Source organism: Natrix helvetica (assembly GCF_964273705.1).
Source record: "Natrix helvetica genome assembly, chromosome: 1".
Taxonomy (NCBI): Eukaryota; Metazoa; Chordata; class Lepidosauria; order Squamata; family Natricidae; genus Natrix; species Natrix helvetica.
This window is the reverse complement of record NC_138548.1, coordinates 136,391,725-136,409,846: the sequence shown is the minus strand read 5'-3', so window position 1 is coordinate 136,409,846 and position 18,122 is coordinate 136,391,725. Positions and strand designations below refer to the sequence as shown.

Genomic DNA, 18,122 nt, shown 5'->3' with positions numbered 1-18,122 from the left:
TAATAAAAGTTTGGAATTTTAAATAAATTCTAGGAAGGGTGATACCATGCTGATATATTCCTCTAGAGACTGCTACCTTAGTATCTCTTTCTCATCTAGTATCTATTTTATCTGAGTCATTTGGTAGCAATAAAAAGGATCATGACTGAAGCAAAATCAATGCAGAATTGCTACTTGCTGGGAAATTAACTGCTAGAACTAGTATGCCCTTCAGAGGAAGACACTGATGGACATGGGGTTAACTGAGAGCATATCAGAGGATGTAACTGAGCATAACTGACGATACAACTCTAGCTATTACAAATCATTTATTTATGGTGCCAGAAACCAAGACATTACAACTAATGTCTCCCCAAACCCTCAAGAACACCACACCAACAATGTACGTGTGATAATGCAATGATAATGGAATTCAGCCAAAAACAGGTTTAAGTGGAAACAAAAATGTCTATGTTGCTGATACAATTCATCTCACCATAATCCAAGAAAAGTAAATAGTCATTTCAATCTAATTATTAGCAATTTTAAATAGAAATTAGATATTACACAAAAAGTAAGGGAGAAATGCCATTTGAGTGACAATATCAAGTCAATGGTATTAAATTAATGGAGACTTGAATAATTGCCCTGTTTAATTTTTGGGCCAATAATTAATCTGTAGGAAAAGAAGAAGTATTCAATAAAGCAAGTAAATCTCCTTACTGAAAAATCAATTTCAGTATTCAATATTCAATGCCCTTTTTTAAAAATCCTTTATTGTATCATTTAATACAGCAGGTCTCACAAAGCTGTTTTTTATTCTTCAATGATGCTAGGTTTCCTCCTGAATTTACTTTTTCTCATGCCTAACACTGATTCTTGTGAATATACAACCATGAATATGCCTAACCAAAAAGGAAGATTCTTTTAAGCGGGATTCCAGTGTCCCTTCTATTCAGATATTCACTTCTCAGTGCATTTCTGTATTCCATCCACCATTTTAATGCCTCTGGTTTTGTCTCGGGGTGTGTGTACTTTTATCATTTATTGCACAGTTAAGAACACCTTTCTTCCTTGCATTTCCCCTCCAAGAAACTCATTTCAGTACATTTTTAGCAATGTAATTTTGACTCTCAAAATAGCCTTTCAGTATTATTGCCGTCTCCCCAAAGGAACAGAACATCTTTTGAGGCATGAGCTGACTATAAGAATTTGGAACACTGACATACTCCTTAGATTCACTCAGTGCCAGGTCAGGGGGACACAACTCTCTCCTCATTGTAATGTTTGTATCTTACATTCCCACTTCATAAAACAAATAGGTAGAATGCTTTACCATTTAAGTTTGCTGAGATTTTCTTTTTTTGTGCTAAATTATGGGTGATTTAATTAATATTTTGCATTTTAATTGGCTAATCAATTAAATACTATTGCTATGCAAGTAGTATGTAAGAGAAGTTTCCCTTCCCCTGACACCTAATCCACCCTGGGTGCTAATGACTTATTCCTTCTAATCAAATCCATATTCAACTAGAGCAGAATCCATATGTATCGTCTTGCCCCCTTCCACTTTTTGGGGGAATGGAAAGAACCACCTGATAATGATCAACTCATATACATTTAACAAACAAACACACACACAAACTCCTTCTTTGGGGGAAGCTACTGTGCCACAACAGATGGCTAGCTGGACATTTTGGGCTATTAAAACAACCCTTGTTCTCCATGATTGTTGGGGGCTTCATATTAGAGCAGATGACAAGACCTCCGGGTCATGTTGCCACTGCCTTATAGTGGGAACTAGGAAGTGGGCCTTTTCCAGGGCAGCCTCTACCCTGTGGAATAGCCTTCTCCAGAAATCTTTAAACAGGAGGAGAAGGAAAAGAGGGAGAGGGAGAAGGAGAAGTGGAGGGGGAGGAGGAAGAGGAGGAGGAAGATGAAGAGGAGGAGAAAGAGAGGGAGCAGAAGGGAGAGGGGAAGGGCAAATACATAAATTCTAGGAGATAAGAGTTATAAAGTTAGCTTAAAAACAGCAGTGAACCCTCATGCTAGAGGGAAGAGAAAGGAACATTGTATACAGCCTCAGCCAAACAAAAAATAGCTTTTCCCCTTAATTACAGTATTTCAGTTTTCTCTTGCTGAAGACTTTATATTTCGGATCAAACCATAATTCTTGATACTGTTAATTTAACTAATTGACATTATGAACATTTACAGGAGAACATGAGGGGACAAGTAACATTACATGCATCCTAACATCATTGAGCAAGTGATGTGAATTATATATGGCAACCATTTATGCCATGATAAGTCCCTTCGAGGAGAGGGAGCGGCTTATAAGTCTAATAAAATAAATAAATAATAAATAAATAAATGATGCAACTGATGCAAATTACCATTTGCACAATGGCATCATGTTATATGTGATGTTATCATGGCTTCTACCAGACAACCATGCCTGGCATCAATAATTTAACTCAATTGCAATTATATCTCTCTGAACTCTAGACGCTTCCATTTTTCTTGCCTTGTTGGTTGAGACAGTTTGCCCAAATAGACTATAAAAGGTAATATTTCAGTGAGAAACATTAAGATTGCACAAATAGTCCTAAGGGAGCATGTTAATTTTTTATTTGAGTATAATTTCAACTGTGATTAATGTTAAAGCTAAAATAATTGGCAGGATTTGTTGATTAGGCCCCAAATGTCTGCACAGAACAAATGTAAATTCAGCTTTCATGAAAATGGGTGTATCAGGTAATATACTTCTCAGTAGGGTTATTTAAAGACATTTAGTAACTTTGGCAAATAAATAAGATGGCATGCTCTCACATCTTACATCTGAGAGAACAACTACACAGCATTGATCAACCTATTTTCTCCTTGTTAATTGCATGCCTAACTCTGGGTATCAAGTCATCTTTCCTCCTTCATCCCTAACCCTGTGTGTAATATTAAGAGAGAGAGAAAATTGTTCCCTGCTTAGCAGATGTTTACTGTCTACAATTCCTACTTATCAATGTCTTTGGAGACTTATAAAAATATTATCAACATATACAGACAGTCCTTAATAGTGCAGAAACTCATCAGATAGAAAATTCTGCAGGCTGGTAAATATATAAAGGGAATTTGTGCTTGCTTGTGTCTGCCTTCATGCTTAACAATGCTTAACAAAAATTACCAGCATTTTTTTTATTCCAAAGAACAACATTAAAACTGCCCCATTTCCATAGTTTCCTACTAGTCAACGAACTTGTTAAAATACATAAATAATGTAACAAATTCTGATATTCTAATTAATTAGATATACAGGGGGGAACTTCAAATCTAAAACTAGAATAATTAGTTGAACGGTGCCACTAATTGCTCTCAGATATCCCCGCAGTGAAAGCAGGATGAACTGCCCTTCCTCCAAGTGTGGAATGAGGCAGCATAATCTTAACGTTTATTGAATTATCCTTTGCCCTGGAGATTTTGGTATATTTGTAAGTGTAATACATACTTTTGACATTCCTGGACAATTACCATCAGGATTGTCTTCTTGGCTTTCTTTCAAAAAATTCACCATGATTTCAATTTGACAGATTCTGGAGAAAAGAGTGGTCTTTAAAAATATATTGAAAGCACATTCTGCAATCTCAAGGAATCTCATTTTACATTCTTTCCCCCCCCCCTGAGAATGAGATATTTTATTATAATATAACCAAACATTATAACTTTCCCAAATTGATATCATTGTGTAGATTTTGCACTATACTACTGCAATATAAACAAACCGGGCTCTTAGGTTTGGGAGGGAATAGATGAATAATGTACTTTTATAATCCATTATGCAAGTGTCCAAAATATTAATATCTTTCATTAATTCTCAACTCCTACAACTGAATTCCTCCCTCCCTCCACCATCACCCTGCCCCTGTTCAACCCATCCCATCTGGTCTGGTCCTGTCAGTGGGGGAAACATTTTGGCTTTTCTGTTATGAATGTTTTCTGTAGTATTATTTTTTATTGGAGACAAACAGGATAGCACAGTACTTCAATCCTATATTGAATCACAGAAGACATTATTATGCTAATACTTCCTGTCTCTAATATGGAATTTGCCATGCTAAGCTCATGTTGTCACGTAGCTTTTCCTCCCAATCCTAAACCAGATATTTTCCTGGCTATTCACAAATTATCTGAACACCTCAGAATCCACCTACTGTTAAAATTCTTTTGCCCTATCATTACATATTTACTTAAACTAAACCATAACCCTTTTTGTGGCTTATTCACTCAATCTGATTGAAAAAGAGATACGGCCACTCTAGCATAATTATGACAAAGTTAGTTTTAGAAGGGAAGACTCAGACCATTCAATGATGTTGTTTATATTAGAATCTTGCCACACAAGCCAGTCCTGTGTAATCTACTAACCAAGTACATGCCCCAATGGCAATTTAATTCAAACCTAATAAATCTCATAGTCTTTGGTAAGTCTGTCTGCAAAATAGAGGTTTGAAAGTCAAAATATTGCTGAAACATTGTATTTGATTTGAAAAGACACAAGACTGCAAGGAGCAGTTATAGAAATGAACAGCACTGCTTTTCACTATTGACTATTACCTATTCACTATTACCTTTAAATGTCTGCTTTATTTATGATAAATTCAACATTTTAGTATAGTCAAGAAATTATGAGAGAGAGAGAGAGAGAAAGAATTGATTTTGCTTCCAATAATAGTTTTACCCAAAAACTCACACTAACAATTTAGTAAATATTGTACTAAACATTGTAACTATCAACTATCAAGACATTTAATTATTTTCATTTAAAATAAAAAATACATTCACTGCAATAGTTTTAATTCACTTAATTTTTACACATGTGTCTTATCAAATCATGAAATGACAGAGGATACCAGATATCTAGCTAGCAGTTTAATAACCAGCCTCTTTTGATACTTTGAAAACATTGGGCTTTTTTATATGCAGTCTTCCATGTGCATCTAATCAACAAAATTTGCACCCTTTTTCTAAAACAAAGATCTATTACATAGATTATACTTTATGATCACCAAGCAACTGCTTGAAATTAAGCCAGGGCAGCACTTTAGATTAGAACATTTTGCCAAATCAAGTATCTGTTCCTGAAATAATTCCCTTGATTTTTTTTTTTAAATGGCTTTGATGCAGTTACATTGTCACTGAAAGTAAGCCACAATTCATCCGTTCATTTTTATTATCTTATGTTATTATTTTCTCAATCGTGGATGACCCTCAGCATCAGTAAAATATCCGAGGGCCTTTTCTCCACTGAGGATAAATAAAAGAAGACAAATATGAAACATTTAGACTTCCAAAGTATCACATGTTTTCATTATACACCGAGAGACGTATACACATTTGCTTACTGAGGGGGCTGATAAGTTTAGTGGAAAATCAACTGGATTGAACCAATAAGTTTTGTTGTCATATGAACATTAATGTTAAGAGAGTTTCTTGCACTTACTAAGGTTTAAATTAACTTCCCTCCTCTCCGTAAACCTTACCATCTAAACAGTTTACTACGGTATTAACTAGCTCTATCACCTTCCAACCAAAGACAAAGTCATACAGAAGCACTAAAAAAGAAAATGGATGCTGCTTAGTTCACTGGATTACCAGAGATCAGGCTTAATCAAATTAGTCCATCAACTGGAGACAGGTATGTCACACTGGCATAACCAGAAAAGTTGTCTAAGAATCATGTTCTAGTTTTAGTCTATATTGATATATTTAGTCTATATTGATGTAACATATCTTCAACTTTGTCCAGAACAACAACAGGTAAAAGTTGTCTGACTGAATATTTGGTTCTTCAAAATATATTTTCTTTTTCCTCCCTTCCTCCCTCCCTTCCTTCCCCTCCTGGCTTCTTTCCTTCTTGTATTGATATCAATCAGGAACTAAAAGTGGCACAGATTGTATTTCTCCAATTTGTTTGATCTTTCAACATATCTGTCAGTAGGTTATACAGAAATATAATGACTGGCTATTATAATGAAAAACATTTAAAACCAACTTTAAAAATGTGTATTATTTCATGTATCAGGCTTCCTTTCGGATAGTAAATTAATGTCAATGTATGAGCCTATATAAAGGGAAAATCTATTAAATAAAATATATAATGTGCAATGGATGTCTAAGACACAGTGTATATGCTTCAGTATTAATCTCTAACATCTAAATATAAAAAGCAAGTACAGCTTACTGTACAGTTTATAGATTTTGACTGATAAATGCAAGGCATTTAATCCCTCACTTTCAACCTAAAAATAATTAAATGATTCTCACGATATGCTGCAAATCCATTCTGTGTATCTGAGTAATCAATGGCCCGTTGACCATGTAATACAAAAATGCATGAAAAAATAGAGATACTTTGGCAAAAATGAAAAAAAATGAAAATTAAATTAAAAAATTAACCAATTCATTGTCATATAAGTTTTTATGGATCACAGTATATTTCATCAAATTATAAATGTATCATCCATGAACAATACTTGTTTAATTGGGATAGTACATAGCCTTAACAGAATAACAGAGTTGGGAAGGATTTTGGAAGTCTTCTAGCAGAAGACCCCATACCATTTCAGACAAATGGTTGTCCAATCTCTTCTTTAAAATTTCCAGTGTTGACCATCCACAACTTCTAGAGGCAAGCCATTCCACTGGTTGATTGTTCTCACTGTCAGGAAATGTCTCTTTAGTTCTAGGTTGGTTCTCTCCTTTGTTAGTTTCCATCCATTGCTTCTTATTCTACCTTCGGGTGCTTGGCAAGAATAGGCTGATCCCTTTTTCTTTGGGGCAGCATCTTAGATAATGGAACACTGCTATCATATCACTGCTAGTCCTTCTTTTCATTAGAGTAGATGTTTTAGCCTCCAGTCCCCTAATTATCTTTGTTGCTTTTCTATGCACTCTCCCTAGATCTAGAGTCTCAACCTAACAGTAGAGAATATACTATACATACATAAGATCTTAACCTGAATGCTCCAGTTCTTTAGTTAAAGGAGGACAGGAAGCATTTGATAATCAATGATAATTATCAGAATACTTGTTTGTTTAGAAAATACTTCATATGCATATGTTCATATGCAATAATCTCTATATCTAAGAATGTTACAAAAATATGGGTAGTCCTCAACATATGACCACAATTAACATCAGAATTTCACTTGTAGGTCTTTGCAATTGTAAGACAAGTCAGACCCAATTTAAAATGATGTTTTCAATTATTGTCAAGTGAATTTGAAAGCAAATCTGGCTTTCCCAATGGATTTTTTTTTTGCCAGAAATTGGCAAAAAGGTAGTAAATTATGATAACATGACCACAGGACACTGCAATCAGTCATAAATCTTTTGATAAGCATCCAAATTGTGATCACATGATCATGGGAGTGGTATGATGGTTGTCAATGTGATAATAATTTTTCTGGTCATAAACAGTGGTGGGTTCCTCCCGGATCGCACCGGATCGCGCGCGCTCCCTTTCAGCGCTCCACCTGGCTTGCGCGCTCCCTTTCATACCCTGCATGAAATCTTGCCCATTCATAAATTGATGGGTGTTGTTACATGGCCATTCAAAATAGAATGTTCAGTATGAATGAAAGAATTGCCCAGACCAATATCAAATTGGAAACTCCAGTGATAATGTAACAAATAGTTTACATCTAATGTAAACTAGATGTAAAGAATCTTTAAGAAGATTCTTATTAGTTAGGATCATTTATCCATTTCTTCCAGTAAGCTAACTATGGATATAAATGGTACGTTATGATGCATGTTATGCATACATGTGGTCCTCAACTTTTACTATTTATTTAATGGTGATTCAAAGCTTTGACAGCCTTGTGCAAAAAATATTTATGAGTCATAAATATTTTTTGCACAAGGCTGTCAAAGCTTTGAATCACCATTAAATAAATAGTAAAAGTTGAGGACCACATGTATGCATAACATGCATCATAACGTACCATTTATATCCATAGTTAGCTTACTGGAAGAAATGGATAAATGATCCTAACTAATAAGAATCTTCTTAAAGATTCTTTACATCTAGTTTACATTAGATGTAAACTATTTGTTACATTATCACTGGAGTTTCCAATTTGATATTGGTCTGGGCAATTCTTTCATTCATACTGAACATTCTATTTTGAATGGCCATGTAACAACACCCATCAATTTATGAATGGGCAAGATTTCATGCAGGGTATCTCTAGTATCATTCTGATGCTTTCAAAATTTCAAATGCTCCAATTGGCCAAAATGGTTGGGAATTACATCTGATACTTCTCCTATTGGATCAAACCACAACTTTAGTCAAGTCAACTATATACCATTGCAAATTTCATCCTAATTGTACAATGATTTTTTATATATACAAGTTGCTTTATATAAGACAATCAGTGAATCATATTGCAAATGCTAATAAATTCAATGATGCTAAAGCATCTCAATTATTAGAGAGGATATTTTCAAGTGCTGCATGGTGCATAATCCTCATAAAAATTAATGTATTGGACTAGCTTGTTTATTAAAAAACATAAATCAAAACAACTCAAAAAAAGAATGAAATACTTTCCATACAAACAATTTTTGTAATTAATTTGCAAAGAGACTAATGATGTATATTCATCTAAATATATAATTAAACCTCATAAACCAATTTAACATTTTCCATACAAGCCCCAAAAGTTTAATCAATTAATAAATAAACAGGATGTCTCAAATTAAGCAGTAAATTCTACTTTGAAGTCTCCCGTATAAATTGAAGAGGGGAATTAAACAATCTAGTCAGCCAATAAATTGGAAACAATATTTTAATTTAGCTTTTCATTGTAAAAAATAGAAATAATTTAGACATCAATACCTTCTTAAACCTTTGTTTTAATTCCTTTACAGTGATGATATTTCTGATGAAAATAATGCAAGCTTCGGAATCAAATGCCTACTTACTTCAGAATAAGTCATACTAAACTATTAGATTAAGTTCTGATTAAAAACATAAAGGATTGTTCCATTAAAGTCCTCGAGAAATATAGCAAACATTTTCAGTTTACAAAATATTTGAATAGACAGAGCAAGATGTGTTTGTGTGTGTGTTTATGTCTGTGTCTGTGCGTGCACACACACAAACACACTGAGGTAAGTTATTTTTCCTTTCTGTTTCCCTTTAGCTATCTGAAGATAGGAATTTCTACTGCCGTCAAAACCATTGGGTGTATCTAAGTATTCAACAATGCACTGTAATGTACATAAAGATTCTATCAATAAATCTGCCAAACTGCATTTTATTGTTTGTTTTTTAACCTGAAAAGATGTTTCCAGATTTAACTGAATGTCATTAAATCCAATAACATGAAAAACATCTGGACTAAAATCCAGCTTCTACATGGGGTCAATTTAGGCTGGCCAACACCAGGTAAAATCATCTAAGAGTTTCTTTTTCCAGGTGAATGTGTGCATGTGTCATCTTTGTGTGTGAATGCGTTCATGTTTGTATACATCCTTGCAAAGACTACTCTAGACTAAAAAGGTAGTCTAGGATGAAAAAAAAAAGGATTTGAAAATATTTTAAAATAAAATATCCCATATTTTGCAAATATCAACTGTTTTAATTACACATACCGATTTTTCTTATATAGTGAAATGCTCAAATACACCCCTCCTTTCTTCCACTAATAATATCAAAAATGAAGAAAAAAAAGAGGATGGAAAATTGGTTTTAAAAAGTGGGATGCTGTAGTAGGAAGGGGGGGAAAACAAAATCTGGAAAAATCTGGATGGATGGAAACGGTGAAAAGGTAACTGGACAGGAAAGAAAGGTTTTTGAGATGTTATGAAAAGAAAGTTAAAATTCACTAGGCCAGCGATGGCGAACGTTTTTTGGCTCACGTGCCATAAGTGGGGGGAGCACAGTGGGGTAGTGTGCGGGTGTGCCGCACCCATAATGCAATGTGCGACACCCCCCGCAGTGTGCAAGTGTGCACTACAGGCACGACCCCCCATTTTTTGCATGTTTTGCCCTCCCCAGGCTCCAGAGGCTTATAGGAGCCTGGGGAGGGTGAAAACAGCCTCCCCCGCAAGCCCCCCGGAGGCTTCAGGGACCTTCAGGACGCTTCCCTGAAGCCTCCGGAGCAGTCAAAACGAACCTCTGAGCAAACCAGAGGAGGGTCGTTTTGAGCGCTCCGAAGGCTTCAGGGACCTTCAAGATGCTTCCCTGAAGCCTCCGGAGCAGTCAAAACGACCCTCCGAGCAAACTGGAGGTCCATTCCTGAACTTCTGGTTTGCCCGCAGGGCCAGTTTTTTGTGCTCTGGAGGCTTCAGGGAAGCTCATGAAGCCTCCGGAGGGCCTCCGGGGGGGGGGAAGCTCTTTTCGCCCTCCCCAGGCTCCTATAAAGGCTCTGGACCCTGGGGAGGGTGAAAAATGGCTTTTCAAAAGGCTGAAATCAGCTGGCCAGCACACACAGCTGGCCAGCTGACAGGGGAGCACCTTGAGTGCCCTGACAAATGGCTCCGCGTGCCACCTGTGGCACGCGTGCCATAGGTTCGCCATCACTGCACTAGGCAGACCACCTCTCCAAAGATTTAAGCTTATCCACAAAGGAATTCAAACGTTCTAAAGCGGGTTTGAAGTGATTTGTATTTTCTTCTCCTTTTATTCAAAAGCCTCTTTTGTTCGTACAAAGAATGTAAGTATTCACAGGTTATTTGAGGAATTGCATCTTTATTTTAAGTGTCAAGAAGCAAATATAAACAAAAGGCAAAAAAAACCCCAACCCACTTATATTCTTAAATGAAGAGGGAAAAAAAATCATTAGGAATTATAGCTTAGTACTATTGATACTCTTTATGAACCCTGTAAAAAAAGGAAGGTTTGGGCATTTCAGAAGATGGTTAGAGAGCTTTTTCCAGGACAAGAAACTGTACTTGCATTTTGAAAAGTTTATTAGGAGCCAGATTTCCATTAGTGGATGAAGCCACAGCTCAACGACATATTGTGTGTGTGTGTGTGTGTGTGTGTGTGTGTGTGTGTACACACATATATACACAGATATATAATCATACATACATACATACATACATACATACATACATACATACAGTACACACACAGAGATATAAATATAGATATAAATGTTATATATATATATATATAAATATAGATATAAATGTTATATATATATATATATATATATATATATATATATATATATATATATATATATATATATATATATATATATATATATATATCATTTATATATATATTTATATCTCTGTGTGTACTGTATGTATGTATGTATGTATGTATGTATGTATGTATGTATGTATGATTATATATCTGTGTATATATGTGTGTACACACACACACACACACACATACACACCATTTTTCAAAGCATCCTTAAGAGAAAATTAAGTAACATATTAAATGGTTAGATTTGGACAAGTCTCAGTGATGATCACCTATATTAAAAAAAAACCCTAGATCTTAAATTTCTAAGCCTACAATCCTTGCAAGCTACAGAAACCTAAAGGGGCAATTTTACTGCTACCTTATCAAGCATAAGATTCGTGGCTATTTGATATTTATTTGTGGAAGTTTGACCTACTACCCTCCTAGTCTAAAGTCAGGAGGAATAAAGGATGCTGAGAGGCCAAATGAAGGATGCTGAGAGGCCAAATGAAAACACAGGGCAAAAACAAAACCTTAAGCAAACTCAATCTGAAGAACAGCTGCCATATGTATAAACTAGGCAATATACACCTCAGTGCCCAAAAACCCGTTTCCTGTGTCCACTTAAAGCCTTCACTGCTATTCAATTTCAACCCCTTTCCACTTCATGAAAGAACTGAGTAGATAGTAACTATTTTCTATTGCAACAGAAACTAGGACAACAATGTTTCTTCTTTATTTTGGAAACTTTTCAATGGTTGAGGTTTATAATAGAAGCAAAGGCACAAAAGAGGTTTTCCCAGTGTGGAAGTTGGAAGGGATTCACCTCTATCTATAAATATTAAACAGAAACAGGACTTTATTAATATTTCTGTCTTCCAGACCACTTATGGAACAAAGCATGAGCATTTAGAGAAGCAGAGCAGGGAGAACTGGAAAGAGTAGAGAGAACCTCCACAGAGGTTGAATTGAGTTTAGTCCACTGTGGTTTTTCCCTGGCTAGCTGTCAGCAATGCAGGCCAAACTTCAAAGGCATGTTTCTGTAGAAGGATTTGTAAGGGTCCCACACATATTATTGAACTTTGCCTGCTTACTCCTTTTGTTAAAATCATTTTCCTGCCAGCCCTCAGGGCAGTCTTAAGCAGAGATTGACAGTTGCATTTTGCTGCTATCTTCCAAAGCAAATTTGCATTGCTTTATTTCTGCTTTCCATTTTTGTATTTCTCTCGGTGTCTCTGGAATTCTAACTGCTCAGAAGTAAAGTGTCCCTTTTAATTTTCCCCAGATAAATTTGGGAGAATTTTTTTTGGCCAGGACTGGCAAAAAAAGAAGGACTTGTACACCAATTATAACACTTCTCCATCTGCCAGAGCTTTTCCTTTCTGCCAGGAGACTCTCTCTGTAATATCATCTGCCTGCTTCTCCCAAAGGTGCTTTTTTTCAAGAGGCAACTGGACTTTCTGGTTTTTTCTTCGAAGACATTTTGCTTCTTCGGATGAGAAGTGAGATGTCTTCAAAGAAAAATCAGAAAGTCAAGTTGCCTTTTGAAAAAAAGCCCCTTTGGGACAACCATTACCTGGATGACTGAGAATCTCCATAGACATCTGTCTGCTTGCATGAGAAAATGGTTGGGTTGAGTTTGCCTTTCCAGTTGTTCACCAAATATATCTACCTAAGTTGAGCACTTATCAAGGACATCAGCCTGACAACCAAATATAGATTAGTTTGCTCTAGTGTAGCTACCTATGGTTGGACTCCAATCAAACAAACAAGACACGAAGAAAATTGACTTGTTTGAGCTGTGGTGATGGTGAAGGCTTCTTTGGACAGCAAAGGTGACCAACAAGCAAGTACTAGGGCACATAACATCAGACATGTCACTAGAAGGCCAAATCACAAAGATGTGTCTCACTTACGTTGGCCTTATTATGCAGAAAAATTCACTGAGGAAAGCAATTATGTTGGGTAGACTTTGCGGCAAAAGGAAATCCAGCCGCCAAAAAACACAGTGGCTGGATGCCTTCAAAGCTGACACCAGCCAGAGAATAGAACAACCCAAAGAAGTAGTGCAAGATCAGCAGACGTAGAGAGACTTGGCCCATGGAATCGCCAAGAATCAGACATGACTGAACAAATAACATCATCATCATCATCATCATCATCATCATCATCATCATCATCATCAAGTTGGACACTCAGGGCAGATTGGGGATTCTGTGGGCAGATGCCTGCTTTGAAGCACAGCAGGTGGCAGGGATCCTATACTCCATATTGGAACTCCTAGGGAGAAAAAGTATTGGGAATAATTTATAGACGCAACTTGTAATCTTCCCTGCTGGCTTTCCCATTTAAGCCAGCAGAGAAGGTTGCAAATGGCAGTCATGTGACTGTGGGCTGCTGCAACTGCCATAAGAGCAAGTCAATTGCCACACACCCAAATCACAATCGTATGACCGTAGGGGCGCTGCAACAGCTGGAAGTTCAAGGACCAATCATACGTAGCATTCATTCAGTACCTTTATAACTTTCACTGGTTGCTGAACTAGTGGTTGCAAACCAAGAACCACCTGCATATCAGCCTTATCAGGTAGACCAGGCAGGAAATATGAACTCATGAATTCATTTTACTTTATTGTAAAAATATATTAACAAAATCTTTTAAAAACTGAAAGTACAATTCTCCACCTTCATAGCCTCCAAAAGTAGGGGGGGTGTCTTTTCTGAGCTTCTTGCCCCAGCCATCATCCACCCATAGGCAATGCTGTCCCTTATCTGGCAATTTCCTCGGTTCATACATACCATTATAATGTATGTTTGGTGAAAGTTTTCAGGGAAGTGACTAAATTTTGAATTTCATAGCTATTCCTTTAGAAACCTCATGGTCTGTTTGTAATTTAAATACTGTATTTTTTTTATTTTATTATCTTCAATTATTGAACTCAATTCCTATCTTTTCCCCCTTTCAATCATTTATTCATTCATTCACACCAACACACACACACAAATATGTACTATCTATGTATGTATCACCTGGATATCTTGTCTGTACAATATTTTATGCTGCTGACCCTAAGCTGTAATAAATAATAATAAATAATATTTTTTCTTTTCTTACAGTTTATCAATCCATGTGCAATGGGTAAATCCCAGTGCAACACACACACACTTCAGAGGCAATTGGGTAATCACATTTTTTTCTCCCACAAGAAGCAGGGAAAAAACGCAATTTGAAAATTGTAGCAAATAAAATGTATATGTCAATTTTTAAAATTATTTTAATTGTCCTAAGTAATCTGAAAGACAAGCACAGCTAACCAAGAAATATAGAATTTGGAGCATTCTGTCCATAAACAATAAATATTATATGATAGTTTTTGAAGATATCCTCCACTTGCTTTTTTTTCTGTACTTGATTTCAAAATAATAAATATTCCTACATTATTATGATTCTCTTTCAAGCACTAAATAAAAAACCTTATTGTTTGGATAAAAAGTCTTAGTATCATGATTGTTTTAGAATGGTTTTGTCTTGTTGAGCTATTAAATAGTATGGTTTTTAAAAAAATATTTTATAAAGGCTGCTCTAAGAATTTCTTTATAGGGTAATAAATATTTACAAGAAATAACAAAGTAACACTTGAAAGAAACTAAAACCCACAGTGGTTTTACATACAAATATGCTTGGGTTGGTCTCAAATATGCCATTGTGCATTTATTGATAAATGTAGCTAATTTGGAGCTTTTGTTCAAGGCAGATTTTGATTTTGCCCAGACAGAGAGTTCAAAAAATTTCCCCTCACAATCTATTTGCTCATTTTTCCTTCACTATCCTTCATACACAAAATAAACGTAGCACAATACAGGTTAGACCATAACAAAGCCGTATTCAGACAAGGTGGTTCCTGCTTTTCAGTTGAGACATTACTGATAAGGAGATACGGCACAGGGATAGGATTCAGCTGGTTTGGACCAGTTCGGGCGAACCGAATACTAATTTTATATCTGGTTCACCAAACCAGTGGTTGCAGGACTGGCTGGCTCCACCCACCCAGCCCCTCCCAGGAGTCTCCACGCGGTCTGTTTTGGATGCCAGGTAAGTGCAAAGCCTGTGTGGAGGCTCTGGGAGGGCAAAAAACAGGCCTCCCAGAAGTTCCGGAAGTCCAGAAATGGGCCTGTTTCCAGCCTCTGGAGTCTGGGGAAGGCTGTTTTGGCCTCCCGGAGGCTCAAGTAAAGGCTCTGGAGCCTGGGGAGGGCAAAAATACCTGCCCGGTGGTGCAGGAGGCTGAATAGGCCACGCCCACCATGGCCACGCCTACCATCAACCAGGCAGAGAATGGTTGCTAAAATTTTTGAATCCCACCCCTGGATAGGCACATGGGTTACTAATTTATTATTTTATCAGGAAACCCAAATTAATGTGAATTATATACAACACATATTAGATATAATTCCTTGCAATTACTATTGTAATATATATCATGATGAGCTTTTGTTCTCAGGACATTAATCCTTTCAAGAAGACATCAGTGATGGTGAAGTGACAGCAAAACTACCACAATTCAGTTCCCATTATATCACAAATGGCATGGTGACTTACTATTCATTTCCAATGATTTTACCTGCAAAATGAAAAATAGAGGGTCTGTCCAATACTAATAAAAGAATCCCATGGACTCTGCTGGGAACCAATTTAAACAGAAATCTATCCCTATTCATTGTCTGCCATGTGCTATGTCCCTTCACCCCATTACACTCTGACTTGGCTGAATAAGATGTGAGGGAAGTGAGCACAAAAGGAACCTTTCTTTTTTCCACACCAATATGTACCAACGGTTTTCCAAGAATACGTCAAAGCTTTTGTTTTGAACTTTTACCTTGGTACGCTAGCCAAGTAAGTCACAAGTTTCCGAAGATCTTCCTGCCTTATTCTGTCATGATTGCTGCGTGCTGGAAATGTCAGGATGGGACCTCCTCGTTTATCACGGCCGCCTGTAACAAAACAAACAATTGCTTGAAAATTAATCAGGAAACACATTACATCATGTCAGCCAAAGGAAGACGGAAATGACCGAACTGCAGCTTCTTTGTAAAAGTCTCCTCTCAGTTTTTACCACTTGAGTGATTAGGGCAGTCCCCTGACTACATTGTATACTATATCACTTCATCTGGAAGAGTTAAAGGTGTTTTTTATGTTTTTTAAAAAGTCAGCAATAAAAATGATGATTATCATTGTATTTTCAAACATACAGATATTTCAAAAGTTTAGGAGTGCCCACTAACAGCATTGGTTAGCAAGTGCAAATTTCAAACTCTTGAGATAGATGGATGGATGGATGGACAGACAATTGGGGATTTTCTTAATATATTTGATTTTTAAATGATAACTGATGATACGAAATCTGCAGGAAAGAACTATTCTAGCAAAACTGAGATTGACTTTTTCCTATGATGTTTTGTGAAAACATGAAAACTGAATCCGGGGAAAAATACTTTTCAAAAATACCAAATGGTCTGGAAGACAGAACTATTAATAAAGTTCTGTTTCTGTTTAATATGTATAGAGGTGAATCCCGTTTAACTTCCATACTGGGAAAACCTCTTTTGTGTCTGTGCTTCTATTATAAACCTCAACCATTGAATTCCGGATACATGAATTCAGAATAAAACCAGAGGGTTTTATTTTGGGACTGATGAACAGGCAAAGAAAAAAGCCACGGAACTTTATTAACTGCAGTGAGAATAAATTTAATATTCAAATATTAAAAAATTTGACATAATCCACAATGGAAGACTAGTTGATGAAGGTGATGAAACCTGCAGAGATGTCTAAATTAATTTCTCTGATTAGAGAAGACATACAATCTACATTTATGATTGACAGGCCTTTGTAGACTTTTTGAATGAAACAGGAAAAAAACATACTTATGACTTGTGGTTTTGGTGATTAGAAAAAGATTGGGTAATAGAAAAAAATGAGGGATTTTTTTTTTTTGTAGTCATAGAGTAAGAGATAACTTTATAATCACATTTGCATTTTCTGCAAAGGAAATCAAAAGCTTCTTTCCATTTAACTTTTTTCTGACCTCTTTCTCCTGCTTTCTTTGTTCTCTTTAATTTGTATTAGTTTGTGTTAGTTTTTATGTTCTATTTAAAACATAACATTAAAAAACATTAACACCCCCCCCCCCAAATGACAGTGATTTACCATTCATTTCTAGCCATTTGGACAACATAATTGCAAAATTATTGCAAAATTAAAAGTAGAGAATTTGTCCAATGCTAATAAAAATCTCAGGAACATGCTGAAGACCAATTTACACAGAGGCTATCCCTTATTCATTGTCTGCCATTGTCCTTGACCTACGACCATAATTGAGCCCAAAATTTCTGTGCTGAGTAACTTAGTAGTTAAGTGAATCTGGCTCCTCCATTGACTTTGCTTGTCAGAAGTTTGCGAAAAGTGATCCCATGACCCCGGGACACTGCAATCATTGTAAATATGGGTCAGTTGCCAACGGTCTGGATTTTGATCAGGTGACCATGAGGATGCTTCAACATCGTGTGAAAAATGGTCATAAGTCACCTTTTTCAGTGCCGTTGTAATTTTAAATGGTAATTAAACAAATAGTTGTAAGTCGAGGACTATCTGTACTATTTTTTTTCTGCCCCAACAGTAGCATGATGCATCTGAGATTTTCTCTCTCATGCGCTAAAATAAATTGGTTTACTTTATCCACAGTTTATTTATTTTATTTATTCTTCGCATTTCTAAACCGCCCCCTCTCCCAAAAAGGGACTCAGGGCGGTGTACAGTCCACACAATAAATAACAGATAAAATACAAATATAAATAGAACTATAAATATACGAATATATGTGGAGGAGGTTAAAATTAAGAGTAATGTACAGAAGAATAAATATGGGGCTAAAAGCCC

At 36.1% G+C, this 18,122-nt stretch overlaps 1 protein-coding gene across 6 annotated transcripts in view; it reads right to left on the bottom strand.

Moving 5' to 3' along the window:
• KALRN (kalirin RhoGEF kinase) overlaps positions 1–18,122 on the bottom strand; it is a 563,540-nt gene that overhangs the window by 272,999 nt on the left and 272,419 nt on the right. For all 6 annotated transcript variants that reach the window (XM_081965421.1, XM_081965415.1, XM_081965417.1 and 3 more), the window contains exon 3: positions 16,063–16,177. In XM_081965421.1, coding sequence (XP_081821547.1) covers positions 16,063–16,177 — 115 coding nt within the window. The remainder of the gene's footprint in view (positions 1–16,062; positions 16,178–18,122) is intronic.